The sequence below is a fragment of the Siphateles boraxobius genome, unplaced genomic scaffold, assembly GCF_051911475.1.
Source record: "Siphateles boraxobius isolate OS27281-9 unplaced genomic scaffold, OSU_SipBor_1 6, whole genome shotgun sequence".
In the NCBI taxonomy this organism is placed as follows: Eukaryota; Metazoa; Chordata; class Actinopteri; order Cypriniformes; family Leuciscidae; genus Siphateles; species Siphateles boraxobius.
This window is the reverse complement of record NW_027509186.1, coordinates 30,072,472-30,097,757: the sequence shown is the minus strand read 5'-3', so window position 1 is coordinate 30,097,757 and position 25,286 is coordinate 30,072,472. Positions and strand designations below refer to the sequence as shown.

General features: G+C 36.5%; 1 protein-coding gene across 2 annotated transcripts in view; it reads right to left on the bottom strand.

Annotated features, from left to right (window-relative positions):
- Nucleotides 1–23,426, bottom strand: part of hip1 (huntingtin interacting protein 1) — a 49,707-nt gene extending 26,281 nt beyond the window's left edge. Inside the window, exon 1 of one of the 2 annotated variants that reach the window (XM_077208824.1) lies at nt 22,996–23,426. In XM_077208824.1, the coding sequence (XP_077064939.1) occupies nt 22,996–23,115 (120 nt within the window). In that variant the 5' untranslated portion in view covers nt 23,116–23,426. Of the gene's footprint in view, nt 1–8,558; nt 9,036–22,995 lie in introns of those variants that run through there. The other variant, XM_077208825.1, reaches the window with a different exon arrangement.
- Nucleotides 23,427–25,286: the final 1,860 nt, after the last annotated feature.

Here is a 25,286-nt window from a genome sequence, read left to right as displayed (position 1 = left end):
ATGCTGAAAATTCACCTTTGCCGTCACAGAAATAAATTCCACTTTAAAATATATAAATAATAATAGAAAATAAATTCTTTTTAAATTGATATTGATACTGTTGAATGGCAGTGTAGGTTTTGAAACCAATACATATTGATGCATAATATGCTTTAGAGCAAAAATAAACCTGAGAAGTTTTTGTTGAGGCCAGGGATCATCCTGGCAGGGATGCAGAGAGAATGCTGTTGTAGTGCATATAAAAGTGTCGTACACACACACAGCGTTCAGCCTTCATTCCCAGTGCCTGCTTCTGCTGCAGGACACACTGTTAAAGGTGACAAGGCATGGCTTTGTGAAGAATAGATGGATCTGCGGGATGAGCATCTAATTAAGTCACAGCTGTGATCTCAAACATGATGAAAAGGATTAAGAAAAGACAGAAGGTTGGAAAAATCCTCACAGGTTTCTCATGGACCAACCCTGAGTGTGAATTACACAATGGCCCTCAGGGGGATCAGAGAGTTGTGGGGGGGGGGGGGGGGGGGGGGGCTCCCTCCCCCTTCCCCCTTCCCCTCCCTCTCCCTTTTTGTCATTCAAAAAGGAAACCGAAACTAGGACTGCAGATATACAAATCGGAAACGAAGCAGCGCTTCCGTAACATTTTGAATATCAATCACGATGATCACTTTCTTCATTCCAGATGGCTCATGTTATTATGGAAATATTCGTGCACTCGAACGCTCTGGTAAGATGACGTAAAATTATAACAGCCTCCTGTATGTACCGTCTTGACGACTTCTCTCGCGTTCACCACTATTGTCATTACGGGTGTCATGATTTTTCAAATCCTCGATTCGCTTACAATTTCGATTCTAAGGTCACGGTTCGATTCGATTCTCGATTTTTACTTGTTGTTTTTTTTAAGCACAGGTTGCTGTTGCTCCTAAAAAGCTGACATCAGTTCATCGCAATCTCACACATCTCTGTTATTATCAATGAAGCTGACTGCACAATGAATGTTTCATAATATATAGCCTACAGTTTGTTTGTTATAATTAGAGGATTTGCCCGCATACAGAATTCAGCACTGAACAAAAAGTCCGTTTTGAGCGGTGAGGAGAGTCTGTCTTAAATGCTTTGATTGGCCATTGCGTTCAAGAAATCAACACATGTCTGTGATTGGCTAAATCGCTCAATGCTGCAAACATGTTATAAATAGAAACTCTGGCATGTAAATCGTTTCTATTTTGTTTTAGTTGTTCTTGTTGCTTTTCTGCAACAGATAAATAAAAATGTATTTGTTTCTATATGTTTTATTAATACATATTTCGTGTTTGCGGGAGTCCCGTGAATCGTTTTATTCTCCCGCACACACAGAGTGAGTGCATTACCGCCCGCACTCGGCCATCAAATCTAGTCCCCCGCCGCACTTTATTGCGTTGGGAGTGCACGTCTATAGATCAAGAGCCCGGCCCGAGGATAGTGACGGGAAATATCGGCCCGGGTCGGGCCAAGTTCGGGCTCGGGCATAGAATCTAAGCTAGAGGACTCACAGCCTTTCAACACGTGTGTTTTTTTATTAATGTTCCCTGTAAATTATTTTTGACTGCATTATAATGATTTCTTAATTCAGAATATGATCAAGATTGCGTAGGTGGATGTGTTTGGGGAATTTGCCTGTTAAAAGTATAACATTTAAAGCCCCTGAAATGACTAGAAAAAGATTAGTTAATTTTGATGAACGAGATTGAACAATAGAGTCAGTAAAACGATCCGAACTTTCCATCAAGGGGGCGACATGGGGGCGTACGTGGCAGCATCGACGATTCCATTTTTTTTTTTTTTTTTGAGATTGTGAATTAATTTCGATCGATTTAAAATCGAAATCATGAAACCCTTAATTATCATGCACTGATTCGTTCGCTAAGATGAACAGCAAATCGGAGTCTCAGCTCTAACCGACGGGCTCAACTCTGCGGCCCAAAAAACCCAGGCGGCGTTCGAATAGAGCACAGCACACAATACGGAACACAATGAAAAAAAAACTAAATCGAACGACGCTCAAAAACGGCCCGACATTGGCTGACGGCCGACCATCGGCTTGGTGTGTCCCGGCCTCTATGCAAAAAAAAAAGGCACTCTTTCATCCCTCTCCAACAACCAATGATGTATTCAGAGCAGAGAAACATATAACTAAAACTGTCCATGATCCATTAAGTCTATAAAAAAGTGATCAGTAGAAATGACGTCAAGATATTTTCATTAAATCCTTCAAATAAAAGCACTGGCACATAGCAGCTAAAGAGTATAAGAGAACATAATTCTAGTGTGAGGAGAGGTGTGACCTAATTTGTTCACACTGAGACTTTGTAGTCTGTGTGAATGAGTTGTGCCAGCTGCCCAGGCCCCTTGGCACTGGCGAGTGAATTTACTGGCATCCCGGACCCATCTCTCTCACAGCACAGGCGAATGATAAGATGAAGTGATAACCACTTAATAAAAGTAACAGGGTTCAATGCTAGGGATTGGTTGGGCCAGTGCTTCTGAGAAAAGTCAGAATTGTGAGATAAAAAGTTTTTTTTTATTCTATATTCAGTGGCAGAAACAAGCTTCAATAGTATCTACCAATAATATATCTGATATTTAAATGCTTAGTTTTATGATCAAAAGCTCTGTAGTTTTTATTGTGGGTTGATCATATTTTAACATGCATGGATAAGTAAGTAAACTTTGTTTAAAAAGTTGAAATTAAAAAGTTGCTTCAGTGCAGTCAGTGTTCATCTTACTTTCAGCTGAGAGAATTTTGTTGTTTGATTAACATTAATGAAACTAACATTCATACTAACATTGTATTTAGTATTAATAAATACTAAACATTAGTATAGTATATAAAACATTTGATCTGGAAATATTAATAACAATATAAAATGTATACTTGCGCTTACTTTTATTTGATATTACAGGTGAAACTCGAAAACTTTGAATATAGTGCAATAGTTATTATTTTGATGATTATGGCTTAAAGCTTATGAAAGCCACAAATTCAAAATCTCAGAAAATAAGAATATTACATGAAATCAATAAAAAAAAAGGATTTTAAAAACAATGTCAGTGTCAGCCCTCTGAAAAGTATAATCATGCATATGTATATAGTTATATACTAAATATATTAGTTTCACCTTTTAATTTGAATAACTGAAATACACAAACTTTTTCACGATATTCCAATTTTTCGAGTTTCGCCTGTATATTAATACTAAATTTACAGAATGACACGTACCACGACCTGAAAAGGGATGTTTTTACAATTATACTGAAAAGGACTTTTACTTGCTAAAGTATAAACTATCAATCAGACGACAGAAGACATGTAGAAGATTGTGTAGGCTACGTATTTTTTAAATTTTGATCATGTTGATTATTTAGAGGCCTTAAAAATCTACATATCAAATACGATAGTTCACCAAAAAAAAGGATAGTTCACCAAAAAATAAAAATGTCAATTTACTCATCATCATGCCATTCTGTATTACTTTCTTTATTCATCAAATTTTTGGACTCAATTATTTTGGATTTACAATTATATTCACCGAGATTTGCATTCAGAAATGCCTCGTCATCCAACACAACGATGCAACCGCTTTATTATTTCTTCTCTTATAACCATAGTGAGTAACTAAATATCCTGCTTTTGCATTTCAAAGCAAGCTCTTCTAACAGCTTGTTATGCCACAAGTAGTTTATTCAATCCCTCGCCTGCAGCAATATCAACCCATTAGACACTTAATTACTGTAGCACTATTTCTATATGGAGCTGACACAAGCTTGTTAAGCAAAGCATATGTGACGGATGATCTGCAAACATCTGCGTTGTGAACCATTCTGACAATCATGTTGCACAGAACTGCCAAAAGCACAAAATCAATCAAATCAATAGGGTCTTAGACGGGAGTAATGCACTACAGGGATATTAAGGCCAGATGTCCTCATGTGACCCATCTGCCTGGAGAAGAGACTGTAAGGAAATAGCTCTCCTCATATTGAGCTTTATCCTTTAACCCATGCTGCTCCACAATTATACAGGCTGGAATCTTATGAGAAATAATTAGTGGATATTATCTAGTTTATTGATATATCAAACTGTGCAACTGCTGAACTTTGATATTTTTGGGGAGGGTGATTGGATGCTTGAATGTGAATAAGTAGCAAGTATGAGTGCCCAGAATAAAGAAAAAGGAAACAGTTTAAAAAACAAAATGTCATGTGGCGCATCAAAACAAAATGTCTTAATACATTCCTCCTTGAATACATGCCAGTGTACACATCTCTATTATTTTCAAAAAAAAATATATAAACACTACTGTTCAAAAGTTTGGTGCGGGTAGGATTTTAGTGTTTTTTTTTTAAAGAAATTAATATTTTTATTTGAATTGCCGAAAGACGACATTTGTGTTACAAAGAATTTTATTTTAAATATTAGTCCTTACTTCTATTATATTAAAAGTCGTTTATTCTACTCATCAAAGAAAGAATCCTGCAAAAAATGCATGACGGTTTCCACAAAAGCATTAAGCAGCACAACTTCTTTTCAGCGTTAATTATAAGAAATGTTTCTTGCGACACTGTTTCTTTTTCATGTGACACTGAAGACTAGAGTAATGATGCTGAAAATTCAGCTTTGCCATCAGGAATATAGAAATATATCTAATGTTATGTCAGTCAGGTGAATGTCCTTAAACACTAGGCTAATCAAAGAAATATCATTCGGTTCTTGTAAAAAAAAATGACTTGATTGACTGTGCGCAGCCGCAGCATGTTAAAATATTGAATTCTTATTGATCAATTAGAGTTATTATTAGTTATAGTTTGTTAATATCATTTCCCCCCTCAAATCGAGCCTTGGATCTAGGTAAAATAAAAAATCATCATTAGCTATGTTTCCTTCCACTTATTTTTATGCAAATTTTGAGATATCGCATTAAAAAAAACTTATGACAGCGTTACTTGAGTTTCGTCAGTTATGAAGTAGGAAAAAACAGCCACAGTGGCTTTCATTATTGCAGCAACTTCCATTTTTAATACAGATATTTTGCACCAATTTCGCAGGAAACGACAATTTTGTTCTCCTGAACGCATGAAAACGCTGCTTTATTTGCAAATGTTTTATGAGACATTTCGATTTTGCGCAAAAATTCAATTCAAACCTCTGGATGGTAAAATAGCTATTGACCCATACAGTCAAATCCGAATGCTAGGGGTGGACCGGTCATCAAATTGTGATCATGATCTATAGTTTCAGAGGTAGTTTCATGGGGGTCTTCTGAAGTCTTTTCTTTATCTTGGATCACCCTAACTTTCCCATATCCACTATACTGAAGAATGCAGACTCTACCCACAGTCCTCTAAAGGCCATTGCAGCCAACCCAAACAACTTTCCCAGCTTCCCATTTTGGGTAATCTCCCTACTTTGAGGGGGTTCAGAAAATAGGCTGCCAGTTTAAAGTGCTCCATCTTCTGAAGAAGCACTGCTGATATAGGTATTGGTCTGCAGCTTCTCTTCAGATTTTTCTGAGGCGTCGTGTAAAAGTTGAAAGAACTAAAAATACCTCTCAACTTCCTGAGCTGGTCGTCTGTTCTCAAGATCAGGTCTGAACGCCCTAAAATACCAAAACTCTCTCACCCACTACAAGAAAATACACACGCTTCTCCTTTCTTGCCATGTTGATGAGTGGGGGATTGACGCTCACGCTTAGTCACCGTGTTTTTTCAGCTAACGCAGTCTCCTGCAAACAACTTCACCCCTTTTAAAGGTCACTGAAGTGAAAGGCAACTGTGTGTACTGCGTTACGAAAATACTTGTCCTTTCCTTTTAAAGATAATTTTTAAATATTACTCATATGACTCAAACTTCCTCTCGCAGAGAACACTCAGTAAACACCTAGTTAGGACTCTGGAGTACAAAAATCACACTGAACAACCCTGACTGCAGTCGCTTCAGTTTTAAACCAATGTAAAGGGGTACTTGATATTGACCAGTTTTTTAAGCAGCAGCAATACATGACCAGTTGAACTGATTTTCAGGTCTGCATTTATGAAGGTATAATTTTCTAACCCACACTGCGTCATCCAGCTGTCAAAATCCTTCAATAAAAACATTGAATTTGAATACATTTTTACTCTGACCAAAAACAGCTGCTAAATACAAAAGCAAATCTACATCAAATGCAAAAGGATCCTCAATTAATGCACTATTATCAATAACACAAATGCATTGAATAATGAATATTTCAATAACCGCCTTAAAATATATTGCAATATACGATTATAATATATTATAATATAATATCCGGCCCTTCCCTTGCAAGAGACAACACTGCCGACATACACTATAAACACAATGTTGAGTTTGGCTGCACTTTATTTAATGATTACCTGCAATTCAGTTAGTTTAATTTAATGATTGAATAGTTAAAGGTTTTACTTTGGTTAGTTAGAGCTGTTGAATATAATTGAAACAGAACAGAACTTAATTTGGTTATTGTAAGAATGTTTTTAAACGTCAAGCTTTAATGTATTTGTAATTTGTCTAAAATCAGGGATTAAAAACGAACTGATTCGTTCTGCATGAGAAAAAAAAAATGTTTTTTTTTTTTAAGGTTAGAGTTAGAAATAGATAAAAAAAATTACGCCAAAAGAGGGTTAGCGTTGGCGCAAGCTGGCCCTAGGGTATTGTAATATCTTATATTTCTATTCTTGCTCACTTCTCCTATTTTTACATTTAGATTACCTTTGCCATCATCTAACACTCACTTAGGGTGTGTATTCACACCTGTCTTGTTTGGTCTGATAGAATCGAACTCAAGTTAGTTTCCCCCTTGGTGCGGATCTTTTGGCCAATCAAACTCGGGTGCGGACCAAACAACCGTACCAAGACCCAGCTGAAGAGGTGGTCTCAGTCCGAAACGAATTTCTGTCAAAATACCGTAGAAAATATTAAATGCATGTTATTGTATGTGAATAAATACGTGTATGGTAACTATGGGGCTATGTGACGTGAGTATATTTGTAATTTTTTCCGATATTGACGATGATCGTGTGGTAATATTCCAAATTCATTGGTTCAGTTACCATAGAATGCATGAACTGATCAAATGCGCATTACATTGTAAGTTCCTTTGGATAAAATCATCTGCCAAATGCAGAAGTTACAAAAATAAATGAAGATGGTGACTAAAAACAGCTAAAAAAAATGTATTAAAGAAATGCATCAAGTCTCAGGTCCATCTTTTTTGTCACCAACTAAACGCACCTGAGTTGGACAAGTGGAGTTTTTTAAGGGCCTCACTGTTCTTTTGGTTTAGAGCAAAAGGACTGAAGAGCTGTAACAGCAGCACTATTGAAAGAAACCTTGGGTTTTACGAGTTTGCTAACAAGATGCTTTCTGAGGCCACATCAAAACCTCTCAGTGTACCCAGAAGACAGATCAAAAACAATCACTGCTTCTCTGCAAATTACATAAATCATTGACTCTCTATAAAGCTCAATTGAGCCTCATCGTGGTCTGAACAAACACACACATACACATACACAAATCTCCAGTGATGATCCACGGACCCCACTCAAGTAAAAACATGTTTTCATAGCATTGTCAAGCAGAGCATGACATGAGGGATTTGAGAACAAGCAGATATAACACATACAATGTTGATAGCAGGTTGGGAGTCAAAGCAGAGAGGGGTCAAGTCAAAGTCAAGTCAAGTCAAAACAGTGAATCGTGTTTCCAAAAAAGGTACAGATACTGTCTCAGATCCTACAAGAATCAAAAGAGCCACTCAAGAGTCAAAATCTAACATTTAAGTCCACACAACTGAGTTGTGTGACCCTCAAACCCCAAAGTTTGTATTAGCAGCACATTTAAAAGGACAGTTCACCAAAAAAGACTGTCATTACTTACTCAATGTAACAAACCTCTATGACTTACTTTCTTCTGCCAAACACAAAAGGTGATCTTAGAAAGAATATTAAGGGCTGGTAGTCTCAAAGTCTCAGTCACCATTTACATTCATTGAGTATTTTTTCATACAATGAAAGTAAATGGTAACTCATTCTATCTAGCATCTGCTTTTGCGAAAAAGAAATTGCAGAATTAGTATTTTGGGTTGAATTATCCATTAAGTAAGTTAACGTTAGATAACAGCTGATCGAGCATTCCTGTTGGCTAAACGTTCAGACATTAGCGGTCCATTTAATCGCAATTTCTCACGGACAAGACATATTAGCACACTCGCTGTGACTAACTAAAATCCTGGAATGCTTTGGGAAATACTAAACGAGCCCAAAATTGGCTAAAAATGCGCAAACGACTATTTAGCGAGATCGCTGCAACTTGTTTAAATGTAACGGTCCAAGGAGTGAACGCTCGCCACGGTAAAGGTAAACAAACACAGGGCTGTTACTCCAAATTATAAAATCCTCGATACAAAACAATCCCGCGAACAGGCAAGCGCGAATCCCTCCCCACCCCCCAAAACGTGTAGATGCACAACACCCGCTAAACATCAACATCGACCACCTACCATTTTATTCGAGTCCATAGTTCAAACGGGGTTATGGAAGGGAAGGTGAACCGTTTCCCTGCTCGGGAATCAAAAGCAGACTGCGAATCCGCAGAGGGAGGCGGAGGGAGCAGGAACGGTCCGCAAACTCAACATGTGTCCGCTTCTGTATCGAACAGTCCCTCTCTTCTTTTCTTTCCCGTTCTCCTATTTCCCCCTCGTCCTCCTCGCGCGCTGAAGATCCGATTGGCAGATGGCTAGACTCAAGAACGCTCTAGAAAAGCCACTGCCTGCCTAAAGAGCGTGTGTCATAAACGTTCAATGGAAACGCTAGACGATGGGCTAAATAGTAACTTATGTGACAGGTACTGACCACAAAAAACAAATTGTAATGCTAGAGGAGGAGTTCTTCACTGATGTCATTTGCCACAGCTTTTGACTTAAACATTTCTGAGAAATGTTACATCACTTAAAAGAAACAGAAGAGGAAATGTTTGTATCGCAAGACTGATGAAAGGTCTTACACATACGACATACCGAGACAAAAAATTGTCTCCTTTCAGAAGGAAACGAGACTGCACTAAAACTCAACTGCAATAATACAAAATACCCACTGCAATCATAATGCGTTATGCCATGTAGCTACAGATTTACAGATGCATTATCTAGAACTGTTTGCCTAAGGGAGTTGATATAGGCTTGTTATCATCGATATGCAGCATATATGACGTGATTGATGACATTCCAGTTAAAACACTCCTGCACATGATGACGTGTGTAATGTTGATCAATGGCGCCCTCATCTGGTTACTTTTGATTCTCAGGTGAAGCAGAATGACAATGACCAGCTTCATCTTTTTTTTTGCCCAACAGTTGTTTTTTAAACAGGAGAGCTAAACACAAAGGGTTTTAATTAAGTAAAGTGAGAACAGAAATATGTAAGAACATATAAATAATAAATCATTATGCATTTATTAGAAAATTAGTCAGTACATAAAACTTGCTAGCTGTTGGTAGTAGTTTACTACTAGTAGTTTTGATACTTTATGGTATTGGTAGTAGTAGTATAGTTTTATTTAATACCATGTCAGCATCTGCAATGGCAAAAACTGAATTACATACAAGAATAACAAAGTAAAAATAAAAACCAAGCAAACCGAAAAAACAGTAATTAATATTTTAAAGTTAAAAATTCTAAAACCTTTTCTGGTAAAATCTTTTTAACATGCACCCTCCTTAAGTGAGCTTACTTCATAAAACGTGTTTTTTACTTGCATTTGCCTTTAAGCTAAAAACAAAATGACAAGCAAAAATAGTCTTTTTACCACAGAACTTGTGTAAATTCTGTTTGCTAAATGATATGCATTTAATTTAAGATAACCTAATGTTCCCATGGCCCATTCATATTTATTTAAACTGAAATAAATATAATTTAGCATATATAAAAAAACATAAAATAATTAAAATAAAATAAAATAAAAACATAAGAACACAAACAGATGTGTCTATTAGAATACTTTAATGTTCAAAAGGGTCCTTAAGTTTCTTTTTTTTAAAGAAATGAATACCTTTATGTACAAGGACACAATGGATCAAAGTGACAGTAAAGACAGTAATTAAATGCTGTTCTTGTAAACCTTCTATTCAACAAAGAATCCTGGGGGAAAAATGTATCACAAAATGTTTCTACACCAAATCAGTATCAGAATGATTTCTGAAGGATCATGTGACACTGAGTAATTGTAAAATAGTACTACAACTTAATTCTCATTTTATGTATTTTAAAGTGTAATGTATTCATATGATGGCAAAGCTGCATTTCCAATCAGCTTTGCCATCACATGAATACATTAAAATTACATTTTAAAATACAAGAAAAGATAATTAAATAGTAATAATATTTTAGGATAATACTGTTACTGTAGCTATGTAAATGCAGCCTTGGTGAGCATAAGAGATTTCTTTAAAAAAAAATCTTACCAACCCCAAACTTTTGAACGGTTGAGTATATCCATATTATATGCTAGGATATTATATATCTATTATATTCTCAGATTTTCTGTTTTCTTACTTGGATAAATCCCCAATATAAAATATATCGCAAAAAAAGCAATTGTTTAGAGAGACATCCAAAAAAGGGAAAAAGATCAGTTGATGTGGACATGATACCAGTCAATGTTTACCCAAATCACTCATGGAGGAAAAATGGGGAGGAGGGGTCCAAACAAAGCATGCTCTTTAAAGGGCAATCACTTCCTGGTACCGTGTGGTAGGCCCATCGGGACAGTTTACACTGCTGTGCCTTATTGGTCAAGTATATTCAAGCCAGAGAGACGCTACAACAGTGTAGTGTGACTGCCAATGAGTCACTGCCCACACACTGTCTATGTCTGTCCATCTCACACTGACCACAAGCGCGAAAAACTGCTAACACTCCTTGGTAAATGACAAACAATTTTACTGCCCACTTTAGATAATGAATAAAAAAATGATAACGTTACAGTGGATCTAAACACACTGTGTCCGCCATTACTGTGTAAATGTGACCTTTACTACTACCCACAGGATTCCCACATCTTTAGACCAAGGAATTTTCATGACTTCAAGACTTCATAAAATGCAATTTCTAGCTGCTGAATTATTTTATAGACAAGAATAGCAATTAAAAATAACCAGAAAAATAAAATGATTTTTCATAACTTGACCGGGTCTATATATATATATATATATATATATATATATATATATATATTTTAGAGCTGTCAAATCGATTAATCGCATCTTACATAAGAGTTTGTGTTTACATAATACATGTGTGTGTGTATATAGTATATACTGTATATATATATATATATATATATATATATATATATATATATATATATGTGTGTGTGTGTGTGTGTGTGTGTATATATATATATATATATATATATATATATATATATGTATAAATATATATACATATGTGTGTACATATACAGACATACATGATATGATATATATAAACGTAATAATATATACACTGTATATTTTGTAAACAAACTTTTATGTTAGATGCGATTAATCGTGATTAATCGATTTGACAGCACAAATGTGCATGTGTAAATATATATACAGGTCCTTCTCAAAAAATTAGCATATTATGATAAAGTTCATTATTTTCCATAATGTAATGATAAAAATTTAACTTTCATATATTTTAGATTCATTGCACACCAACTGAAATATTTCAGGTCTTTTATTGTTTTAATACTGATGATTTTGGCATACAGCTCATGAAAACCCAAAATTCCTATCTCAAAAAATTAGCATATTTCATCCGACCAATAAAAGAAGTGTTTTCAATACAAAAAAAAGTCAACCTTCAAATAATTATGTTCAGTTATGCACTCAATACTTGGTCGGGAATCCTTTTGCAGAAATAACTGCTTCAATGCGGCGTGGCATGGAGGCAATCAGCCTGTGGCACTGCTGAGGTGTTATGGAGGCCCAGGATGCTTCGATAGCGGCCTTAAGCTCATCCAGAGTGTTGGGTCTTGCGTCTCTCAACTTTCTCTTCACAATATCCCACAGATTCTCTATGGGGTTCAGGTCAGGAGAGTTGGCAGGCCAGTTGAGCACAGTAATACCATGGTCAGTAAACCATTTACCAGTGGTTTTGGCACTGTGAGCAGGTGCCAGGTCGTGCTGAAAAATGAAATCTTCATCTCCATAAAGCTTTTCAGCAGATGGAAGCATGAAGTGCTCCAAAATCTTCTGATAGCTAGCTGCATTGACCCTGCCCTTGATAAAACACAGTGGACCAACACCAGCAGCTGACATCACTGACTGTGGGTACTTGACACTGGGCTTCAGGCATTTCATTCTCCCCAGTCTTCCTCCAGACTCTGGCACCTTGATTTCCGAATGACATGCAAAATTTGCTTTCATCCGAAAAAAGTACTTTGGATCACTGAGCAACAGTCCAGTGCTGCTTCTCTGTAGCCCAGGTCAGGCGCTTCTGCCGCTGTTTCTGGTTCAAAAGTGGCTTGACCTGGGGAATGCGGCACCTGTAGCCCATTTCCTGCACACGCCTGTGCACGGTGGCTCTGGATGTTTCTACTCCAGACTCAGTCCACTGCTTCCGCAGGTCCCCCAAGGTCTGGAATCGGCCCTTCTCCACAATCTTCCTCAGGGTCCGGTCACCTCTTCTCGTTGTGCAGCGTTTTTTGCCACACTTGTCCTTCCCACAGACTTCCCACTGAGGTGCCTTGATACAGCACTCTGGGAACAGCATATTTGTTCAGAAATTTCTTTCTGTGTCTTACCCTCTTGCTTGAGGGTGTCAATGATGGCCTTCTGGACAGCAGTCAGGTCGGCAGTCTTACCCATGATTGCGGTTTTGAGTAATGAAACAGGCTGGGAGTTTTTAAAAGCCTCAGGAATCTTTTGCAGGTGTTTACAGTTAATTAGTTGATTCAGTTGATTAGGTTAATAGCTCGTTTAGAGACCCTTTTCATGATATGCTAATTTTTTGAGATAGGAATTTTGGGTTTTCATGAGCTGTATGCCAAAATCATCAGTATTAAAACAATAAAAGACCTGAAATATTTCAGTTGGTGTGCAATGAATCTAAAATATATGAAAGTTTAATTTTTATCATTACATTATGGAAAATAATTAACTTTATCACAATATGCTAATTTTTTGAGAAGGACCTGTATATATATATTCTTAGTCTAATCTTTTATACTTCATTGTATCCGTTTAAAAAAAACATAAATTTACTGTAAATGGGTCTGAATACAAGAATATATATATATATTTTTTTGTGTTGTTTTTATACTTTAGTAAGAGGGTCCACCATAAGAGGATCATCATATTTGATCATCATACTTTGCATTAAAAGTTAGGCTATGTAATTTTTTTTTAAAAAAAACCTGTTCTGTACACACAATTTGGTAGAGACGTAAAATAATAATCAACAATCAGCATCTATTATGACCACATTCCCTGCATTAGATGCATTAATTGGTCTGTTTGACAGCAGTATGACCCGGACACTGTTTCTGGCACAGGCATCTGGCTGCCCGCCAAACTGCATAGGATTTTTAATCCACAGCGAGCGAACGGAGGCCACAGGCCAGGGCCCGTGTGTTCTGCTGTCTAAGGGCTTTTCATACATGCCCTCGTGCTGTCGATGACCCCGACAAACCCTCCTCACCCTCTACACCACAGGAGGAGCTAGAGTAAATGTCAACACACGAGACTGAAAGAGTGTGAAAACTTACTTTAAACTTTTTAAAGCTGAGAAATAGGTAAATACTTAAATCAGAAAAAGAAAAATAGTACAAGGATATTGCAACTACTGTAGATGGAGGAAGTGACACGCAGAATGTAGAGATTGGCTGCTTAAAGGGAGGCAAGATTACGACTGTCTGGCTCGGTGTGGGTGAGTCCTGGAAAAACAGAGTGGGGCAAGATTAGGCTCCTCCCGAGAATTCCTCCACGGGCACGGTACCAGCACAGGAAGGAACACAAGCACAAGAGATGCAGGGTCATAAACTTAACTGCTTTAAAGGAGAAGAAATGGAAATAATAGAAACAGAATTGCCTAAATTTGCATTAAAGTGACCAAAAAATAAAATTTCACTGTAAGGGTACGTTCACACTTGGCAAGTGTGGTTTCATTAAAACGAACTCTGGTGCGATTGCTCTGTTAGTGCGGTTGATTTGAATGAGTGTGTGAACCGGTGTGAGCGCGGCCCTCCGAACCTTGGTGCGCACCAAACAAGCAGGCCGAGAGCGACGAAAATGTGGGTCTCGGTCCGCTTCCAAACGAACTCTGGTGCAGTTCGAAAATGAAATATGAACGCAACATGGACCAAAGATAACTAAACGAACCAAAAACAGGATGTGATGACACAAGATGCAACCCTTAAAAGGACGGAATGCTCGACCATACTTGGTTTTTCGTCATAGGAACTACATTGCCCATTACAGTTTGGTATAGGTGTTGAAAATGCCGTCTCCTTGCAGCAGATCTTTGTTTGTGCGCAATGGAGGAATTCCTGCCGCTGTTTTGACTCCTTTTACACATTTTATAAGTGCGTCCCCGCACACAGCATTGTTTTAGACGTTTGGTAAGTTCTGTCACAAAATATAAGTCTTTTTTAATATATATATTAATATATATATATTTTTTTTTTAAATATAAGGGTTTTTTTTGTATCTTTATGTTTGGTCTTAAAAATGACAGTCTGATCGCTAAATGAACCAAGACTAAATGTATCATTTTCTTTTTTGGTCTGCACTTAAAGAACTGAATTACAAGTGTGAAAACACCCTAAAATATCACAGATGGATTGAGAAAACTTAGGGCTGTGCCCAACCAAAAATTCAACTGGCACTTGTTTATTCAAGCCATTAAATCACATTTATGATATTATTTAATTACTTAAATATATAGGCCTACTGGGGAGGGGGCATCAGAAAATGGATTGAGTTTAGGTCTGAGAAAGAATATTATCCATAACATTGCTAACATTGTTCCACATTAGAGAGAAATACTAAATCATAATAATGAGCCTTTAAATCTACAGCTTGCCGCAGTGACACAACATTTTAATAATTTATAATTAAACTAGTGTTTTCTGAGTCAGTGTTGTCTGCAAAGATGAAATTTGCGACGCTGATTCATCATCTCCACAGTATTGTGGATGAGCCGGTTTAATTTAGTTTCCACACTCCGCACAAACACTTGGATATCCACCTAATATTAGCGCACATTTATCTACGTTTGGATTTGACATAATTTGACATAACCTGACCGACATAATTACCACATGGACCAGCCAAGTTAACGATCAGTCCATCACAGACTGCGTGACATCGCCACTTCCTGTCCAGTTTTTTTTTCTGAAACTAGCCTTACCGACCAATTAAAATGTTGTCGGCCAATCCTCTATTCACCGGCTAGCTAACGTTAAGTTGACTATTAGGCGCAGCCCTAAGAAAAATTTAATAATTTTATTTTACAGACAGTACAAGTGTACAACTGTAAAATTTCTACAGTAATATCTATGGCTGTCAGGAAACGTTAAACCACCAGGCTTTAATTTTGACAGAAAAAAAAGTAGGTGTTACATAAAAGTATTGAAGAAAACCTGAATGCAAGTTTGCTAAAACATTTTTCTTTTGGTCTAAGTGACATTAGCAGAAAAGGAAAATAGTTTCATAGGAAAAGACAATTAGTATTATACTACGGGGCTGTTGAATGCTGGAATCTGATTGGTTGATGAATGTTCTAAGTAGGGCTGCAGCTATCGATTCTTTTTGTAATCGATTAATCTAGCACTTAATCGAACGATTAATCAAGTAATCGGATATTTTTTTGTGTGAGTTTTATTAACAGAATTGTTATATTAAACTTGTGTCTATTTCAGTTAAAGCTGTTTTAAGTTATATACTGTAAGTTATATAGTATGCAAGTTATAAAGCTATCTCATATGTGAATTTTCCTTTAAGATGTTATAATATAACCACTCTAAGCATATTTGTGTATTCTGGTAGTTTAACGCTGAAGAAGAGCTGTAACGTGACTTGTTGAACACACAGTAAAAGCTGACGCACTTTTTGTTCCGTGCATTTTAACTGAAAAATGAGTACTCCGAATCTTTATTAAAAACCAACAGGCTGGGGACTTTAATTTTTTGTTGTTGTCTGTAACTATTTGGCAGACGTGTAATACAAACAAGGTCTCGCAAAGACTGCAATACAATATTTGTTCCTCCATCACGTTCCGGTGTGTAACGTTACAGTGAAAGCATGCTGAAATTATTGTTGCTTGGCTACATTAAAGTTTAAGCATATGTGATGCATTGCTGCAATTGGTCTGACTGGCGTGTGTGTGTGTGTGTGTGTGTGTGAAGGGGTTCTTTTTTTAGGCTATACTCTCTTGCAATTGAACGTGATAGTTACGTTTACTACTTAAAAATGTCATCAAAGCTAAAAATCATATCTAGTCAAACCGCATCACGACATCGCTACAAATACAGTATGGGATTAAAATCAGCGAACATCAATAGGCTTAGACTACGTTACCTTGTTTCAGCGAGTTAAGTGTATTAAGTGAATTAAGTGTGTAATGATTCCACACTTTAGAAAATTTCTGCCGTTTATTTACATATTTATTCTCCGCCATCGCGCCAACTAAATTCAAAATATATGCTTCCTGAACAGGTCCGTGTGAATAAACGGTCCGTGTGAAACAATCAAATCCCTGCGCCGCGCGTATAGTGCGCGTCATAGGAATTTAACGAGGCTTCGAGACAGAGTTTTTGCCTCGAGGAATTTTTGTAATCAAGTAACTTGATGAATCATGTTAGCCCTAGTTCTAAGGCAAATTAATCTAAGGCACAATATAAGTTGAATAAACGACTCCGTACGGTCATCAATTATTCCTTACACACTCAAGAGGGGTGTATTAGTACACATTATATTTATACCAAAACTTTCTGTACAGAGTTGGTATTGGTTTGGTACACACATGTACCGCTTCACATGTGGAACTTCTTTGTGCATGTAGTAAAAAACACTATTTTTTTCCAAAACCAATTCAATTTTCCCCCTTGCTGTACCGAACCGTCATTTTTGAGTACCAATACACCCCTTATTTTCATTAACGATTCTATTTTTTAAAAATGTGCACAGGTAAACCAAAAGTATATGCGGTCAACTTTACTTCACTTTCATATTGACTATCTTGAACTTTGCCTCATGCAAAATGTTCTGCAGGATGTTTACTAGATTTGCAGATGACTTATTTTGTCAACACTAGCTTAACATGTTATTTCATCGGCGTAGATTCTGACTCCGAGGCTGGCCGGATGTCCCTCTGCTAGACTCCGACCACAACAAAGCTTCCCTGCTTAGATTTCCTCCATATAGACCTAAAGATAAGTAGACCCTAGTCTTCTAACACCCAGCCACAAGGCAAGCCATGCTCATGTCATTACAGAGAACCACACTAACATCCTCTCATTTTAAAACAGGCTGAACTCAAACCACAGAAGGCTCATTAATCTAAACATAGCGTTCCAAGAGCAGAAAAGAGATGGGATATTATGGGATCAGACTTCCTCCGGGCAAACTAGCTGATAAGAACTGCTCACAAAAGCATTTCCTACTGAGACCAGATCAGTTTGTGCTGTTTGAAGTATTATTTTTTTAGATATGAGCGTTCATTTTAGGCTTTATAGTTAAAGAACCCCCTTTGGTGAAAATCAAGTTTTTCATGTTGTTTGTCTGTGTGGTGCTTTAAGACAAACCGTGTGCAAATTCAGTCAACACCATTGCTGAGTATTTTCTTCTTATAACTGCAGTGTACCAAAGACAGTCTAAAAAACGTGGTTTGAAACCTGCCTTCACAAACTTATAACCAATCTCATCAATGTGTGGATCAGTGCTTTTCCTATAATTATTTTTAATTAGGGCTGCAGCTATCGATTCTTTTTGTAATCGATTAATCTAGCACTTAATCAATCGATTAATCGAGTAATCGGATATTTTTTTCGTGTGTTTTATTAACAGAATAGTTATATTAAACTTGTGTCTATTTCAGTTAAAGCTGTTATAAGTTATATACTATAAGTTATATAGTATGCAAGTTATAAAGCTATCTCATATGTGAATTTTCCTTTAAGATGTTATAATATAACCACTCTAAGCATCTAAGCATATTTGTGTATTTTGGTAGTTTAACGCTGAAGAAGAGCTGTAACGTGACTTGTTGAACACGCAAGCTGACGCACTTTTTGTTCCGTGCTTTTTAACTGAAAAATGAGTACCCCGAATCTTTATTAAAAACCAACAGGCTGGGGACTTTAATTTTTTGTTGTTGTTTGTAACTATTTGGCAGACGTGAAATACAAACCATGTGCAAAGCAAAGAGTGGAATACAATATTTGTTCCTCCATCACGTTGCGGTGTGTACAGTGAATGCATGCTGAAATTATTCTTGCGTGGCTAACTTACATAAAAGTTTAAGCATATGTGATGCATTGCTGCAATTGGTCTGACTGGTGTGTGTGTGTGTGTGTGTGTGTGTGTGTGTGTGTGTGTGTGTGTGTGTGTGTGTGTGTGTGTGTGTGTGTGTGTGTGTGTGTGTGTGTGTGTGTGTGTGTGTGTGTGTGTGTGTGTGTGTGTGTGTGTGTAGGGGTTCTTTTTTTAGGCTATTCTCTCTTGCAATTGAACCTGATAGTTACGTTTACTACTTAAAAATGTCATCAAAGCTAAAAATCATATCTAGTCAAACCGCATCACGACATCGCTACAAATACAGTATGGGATTAAAATCAGCGAACATCAATAGGCTTAGACTACGTTACCTTGTTTCAGCGAGTTAAGTGTATTAAGTGAATTAAGTGTGTAATGATCCAAACTTTAGACAATTTCTGCCGTTTATTTACATATTTATTCTCCGCCATCGCGCCAACTAAATTCAAAATATATGCTTCCTGAACAGGTCCGTGTGAATAAACGGTCCGTCTGAAACAATCAAATCCCTGCGCCGCGCGTATAGTGCGCGTCATAGGAATTTAACGAGGCTTCGAGGCAGAGTTTTTGCCTCAAGGAATTTTTGTAATCGAGTAACTCGAGTAACTCGAGGAATCGTTTCAGCCCTATTTTTAATGATACGGATTTTTAGGTTTGTGGAATGGGAACATGGTTTGTGTAACATCAGCAACACATTATTTAACATTGATAACGTTCTCAAGCCAAAGGCTAATCATATCAATTACTGTATATTTAATTTCTGAACGGATTATATATAGCCTAGAATGTGTGAAAAGACATTAATAATCACTAAAAATCTATCACTCATCTCAGATCATGATCTCACAAAATTCTGTTATAATCAATGAAGTTGTCTACATTGCACAATGAATTTCTTATTTACATTGTGTCACTTCATAATACTTTTTTCATGAGAGGAATCGCGAGCGGGCAGAATTCAGCGCAAACAAGAACTCCAGCCATTTGAATGTGAATGAATTCTGACTAAATTAAACATTCTTGATTGGTCACTGTGTTCAAGAGATCAACATTGCTCAACGCTGCAAAAACACGTAATAAATTGAAACATTTGATGTTCTCCAGAGCGCAAACACAAATACACATTGGAGCGTTATAATACACACTGCCTGTATAATTCGCTCTTCCTCTTCTTCATCAGTTTCCGGTTCAAACATACATGGATGAATTAATCCATTATTTCCACTTGCCACTGTGTAGCATTTACTATAGCTGACCGAGTGGATCAGGTAGTCCGAGCTTGTGTGATTGAGTGGATGCGGGGACTCATTTGCATATTCATGGTACCGCAAATACTTAAATAAGCAAAGGTATTTTTCATTCAAGGTATATAAAAGCTGCAGTCCGTAACTTTTGGCGCTCTAGCGGTTAAACAGAACTGCATGAGTCTTGCGGAAGAACATTGTAGCCGGAGCTACTTCGCTTTGTTTATATCTATATAAATATCAATGACGAGTCACGCAGGTACAGGGCTACTCCGCAGCGGTACAACCCAAACCAGTCTAAAATAGTCTAAATATAAACACTTATAATAGGTTTACCGTAGTGATTCAGGATAAGACAAAAACACGACTTTGGAAAATGAATTCATGATGTACTCGCGTATTATATACATTTTGTAAATTTTGAACACAAAAAAATGTTACAGACTGTAGCTTTAAGGCATGAAGAAATTATTTTCACTGAAATTTTTTTTTATTTAAGTTGATTTTCAAAGATTAGTTTTCAGGGATAAAATGATTGACTGCAGGGGGACTTTAAGCTTCCAAATCAAATTGATGAAATCAGTTCTAAAATGAGGAAATGAACTTAACTCACGTTTCTGAGTCTGACCCAGAGAGCGGTCCTAAAGGAGTTCAAGAGCGCATACATACATGCGTCACATGAGTCTCACTAATCCATGTCACTGTCCTAGTTGTAAACAGGAGGACTGAACTATGAATCAAACACTTGAATCAAACATTATGCCGCATATTGCAGACATTGTTATGAAACCAGAAATTAAGCAAATTTTAGTTGCCTCCACCAGCCCAGTCTCAAGAAATCTCTGCAAAAACGAGGTCATGCTGTTTTCAAACACTCTGAAACCCACCAGTAGGGCAGTCGGTTGCAGCTTCATTCATGTGACCTACTTTTCGTGATAGCTATCTCTGGATGGGGAGGGCAAAGACCCCCAGAGAAGTGAGAAGAGTGCACGAACAATGAGAATGCATTTCTCCATACTTCATAACACACTATAAGGCTCAAGCATCCAGACACTGACGACATAATTCAATGTGCAATTTAAAAAAGGTCACGATAAACAAGATATTATTTATTTTTCTCTACAAGACTGAAGACCCATCGAAATACACCATAGGCTAATGGCAAGAACCAAAATGCATGACCATCAAACACAGCACCTTGGTTTTAGTGCTATTTGGAAACAAGACTCAGTCACAGAGGACCTCTTTGATTTTGAAACAGTCTCATAATAATGAGCTAAACATCTTATAATGTGCATTAATATCATTTGATGAAAAAAGTGTGCATGAATTCTTAATGGCACTTTGCAAACCACTACCTATAAGTGGTGACTGAAGGAGTACCAGGTAGAACTTTGTTCCTGTCCTAAATCAATGACACTAGAATAAGTACTGATAAAAGAAAGGTGTGATATGGGCAAAGGTTCACTGAACTGAAAGCTGAATTTAAAAGGCCATCAATTATCGTTCTGTAAACATGACAGGTTGCATGTGCACAATTAAATATTAATTTTATGATCTGGAAAAAACACGGAGCTTCAGGCATCAAAAATTGTGTACCCTGACAAGTAAACACTATGGGGTAAAGTTCTTTGAACTCAAAGCAAAAAAACACTTCCAATAGCTTCACATTTCAACATCATATCAGACAGTGATCTCTTATAAAGCATGCAGGTTAGCTTGATTTAATGATACATTAAATTAAAAACAAATAATGCAATTTCTGACTACCTACTTTGCTCCATAACATAGTTTGTTTTAGCTCACAGTCACACTCACAATAATATTTAGCTAGCAAGATATTTTTTTAAAGATGTGAATAATTAATTGTGCTACTAATAGGGATGCACGATATATCGATATATATAATGTTATCGTTATCAGCACGATAAGAAAATTTGGTCGATAACTTAAAGCCGATAAATAATGGATTATTATTTCCTTCAGCTAAGACATTTCAGATGTGCACTGTTTGCCATGATGGTTTTGAATTGCTTGAAATATTATTGGAATCAATTCAAAAAGGAAAATTCAGTTAAGTGTAATATGGGCAGCGCAAGTCTGTCATATAAGCTACATAAAATTATAATGAGAACACCATTATAATTGTGTGCTTGGGACATGGATTTTAATGATGACACTTTTGTTTTTATAATCAGGCTCTCTAAATGTATCTAAAAATTTGGATTTAGAATTATTGGCCAATATATCGGTTATTAGCTTTCAAGTAGCTATAAAGAATTATCAGCTATCAGTATTGGCCAAAATTTTCATATCAGTGAAAGGTGCATCCCTAGTTACTACTACTTTTAATTATTAGTATTAATCCAATAGTGACCTTTTTCAATTTATAAGATACCATTACACTGAAAAAAATTGTGTGGGATTTACTTGAAGACAAAATTCACTCAGAAATTACTAGTAAATTTCACAAATAATTACAAAGAGATGGCAAGTAATACACTGAATTAAAAGTGAACTAGCCATAACCATACCCCCAAATAATCTTTGCTTTACCTAAAACTTTAAAAAATCATTTTTTACATTCCAATATTGACAAACATCTATATTTAAGTAGTCACTAGATCATAATCATTCTATACAAGTCAATATTTAATTATTTCTCGTAACAAATATAGCTTTTTTTGTCTTAATTCACTCAAGATCTGTGAGTGGGGTTTCAATTATTCACCTTAGGATAGTTTGAATTCCATTTGTTGCTGGTACCATCAATTTCAGTTCCTACTACTTGAATATAGTATACTATAAGAATATATTAGATTATTTATAAATAGTTTGTTAAATTTTTAAATCTCAATTGTAAGACTTTAATTTAACTATAAAGTTCTGACCAGCAAACACACACGTAACTACTGAGATAAGAAAATAGCTTGCTTAACAACAACTGGTAGCAAGTACTATAAAAATCTAAAATATTGGAATAGTTACTAGACATTAGCCCATCGCAATACTAGTAATTTAAAAAAAAGTACTAGTAAGTTAGTAACAAAAACACATACTAGTTATTTTTAAGGAATGATTGTAAAAATGGGTTGCAATACGAAGAGCTTGTTGGCGATGCATTGGCTGCATAAAAAAAAAAAACTTGCCCAGCGGTGATTACAGTTCCTTAACGTTACCTGACTACGCTCGAAGTTTTCCTTTTCAGCTTCCAAACTGTTGGCACCACCAGTGCGACGGCTGAGCACTTTAGGAATCGGGTTGGGGACTTGCTGCATGGAACTCTTGACGCGGTCCATTCTGGAAAAAAAATCCAAACAGCGCGAGCGACGGAGACTTCTTAAATCAACATAAATAGAGTGCAATATAACGTGATTGAATCTAGTGATGAGCACGAAAAATCCAACCCCTCGTCGTTATCACAAAAGGTCATTTTCTACGTCCACCGCCCATGAATATCATTCCAGTGCTATCCGCTGTCTACTCGGGAGCGTGCAAAACATGCAACTCCTCGCGCAACCACAGATCTGTAAAACAGCGAAAACACGGCGTCAGTTCGCGCGATATACTATACAAATCAACTCAAGCAAAAGCAGAGACTGTCAAAGACTCCTCCCAGCGCTCCCACACACTGACTGAAGGAAAATCATGAGCTCCCGCCCTTCAAATCAGTTATCTGGATACACACGTTTTACTCACACAGAATCTTTCTCAGTGAATATTACTATGAGTATTTCTCAGATTTATTTGATTTTATCTGCTTTTTAATAGCGTGTTTTTGGTATAACAGTAAAACAATCACGAAACTAAAAAAAAACAAATAAAAATGAAAAAATGTAAATGTATAATAATAATTAAGCACAGTAAAAAAAAAAAGTTTAATGGGACAAAAGTTACAGATAATAATAAGGTTTAGGTATCAATCATATTTATCAAATACACATTTGAACCAATGCATGAAACGGGTTGAATGATAAATAGGCCTATAACATAAACAATGTTTTTTATTTATTTTATTTTATTATTTAATAATATAGTGTATTTGATTAATTATTTTTTTGTGCACATGTACAAGTCTTTTTCAAACTTAGCACATTTACTTACATGCATATTTTAGAGAACTGAAACAGAGGGGCCTTGTGTTAATAATAAACATTTCAACTTGACGTTCTCCTTTCTGAGGCCCATATCTATCTTTAACTTGTTTTTGTTTCATTTCGAAGTTAAGCAGGTTATATGTGCCAACCAACCACCCACCCACTCAACCAACCAACCAACCCATGTCCCATAATCATAGTGGCGGCTTGTAAAAGTAAACAAGAAACACTGAAACACATGCAATTAGACCGCATTAATCAAAACCATCCTGTCAAATTGTTTATACTGGATGGCAGATTGATACATTTAGGATGTTGTAATCTAACACAAACTAAGATATACAAATTTTACAGGGTTTGGAAAACCACACAAGGACAGTGACACAGACTGACTGAAAGAAAGAAAAAATGAGCAATGAATACATTTACAAATAAAGATAAATACAAGTATAACAAATATATCAACACAAATAAGGTCAAATAAGAAACACAATATACCGGCAATATAATAAATAAGAAAAAATTACAGTGATCAAGAGGGAAGCTTGGAGCCATGGCTATAAAAGCCTGGAGCTTTTATAGCCATGGAGTTCATATTGTTATATCAGGCTTATTTATAAAATATATACATTTCATTTCTAATCTTACAAAATTTCTTAGTCATCATTCATTATGATGTGGTCGGTCTTAAAATGCATGCCAGACTAGGTCATAGTGTGGGGCTTGTTAAAATGAATATGATTTTGAATCAGCAGAACAAAACACGCACTTAAAGTGTCATGTCAGATAGTGTCAGTATAGACACAAGACACGTTACATTGGGTCAATAGCACTATTTAGGATAGTGCACATAAATACTCGAAAGTCTGCAACGTGTGCTCGTGTATTGCAGTGTTCTGAAAGTAAATGTTTTCCCCCTTCATATTAAAGTAAAGCAATCAAGATCTTTTGGTTTTCGAGGTTCCTCTGCTTACATTATGGTGTTGACTGCGGCTGGCATCCTGTGCTGACAGCAGAGAAGATAATGATCACTCAGGTCACAGACCAAGACTTCACTCTGTCATTCTACTGAATCATTGAAACAAAACTCTGACTCGGCCATTTGATAGAATTTGCTTAGCAGGGTAATTGAATCTGGTGTCTGCCAATTTAGAGATAGGACACAGTTAGCGATTGCAGGTGCCCCTGATATCTAATAGAGTTATGCAAGTGGAATCAGCAGACAATAAAACTTTGACATGATATTTGTTGATAAAGGAATAATGAGATTAATTGGTGCAGCAAATACAAAGGGAACACAAATGAAATCACGTAAATCAGACAGGCAAATATAGCATCTGCCGATCTGCAAATCTAGCGATACATGCTTCTGT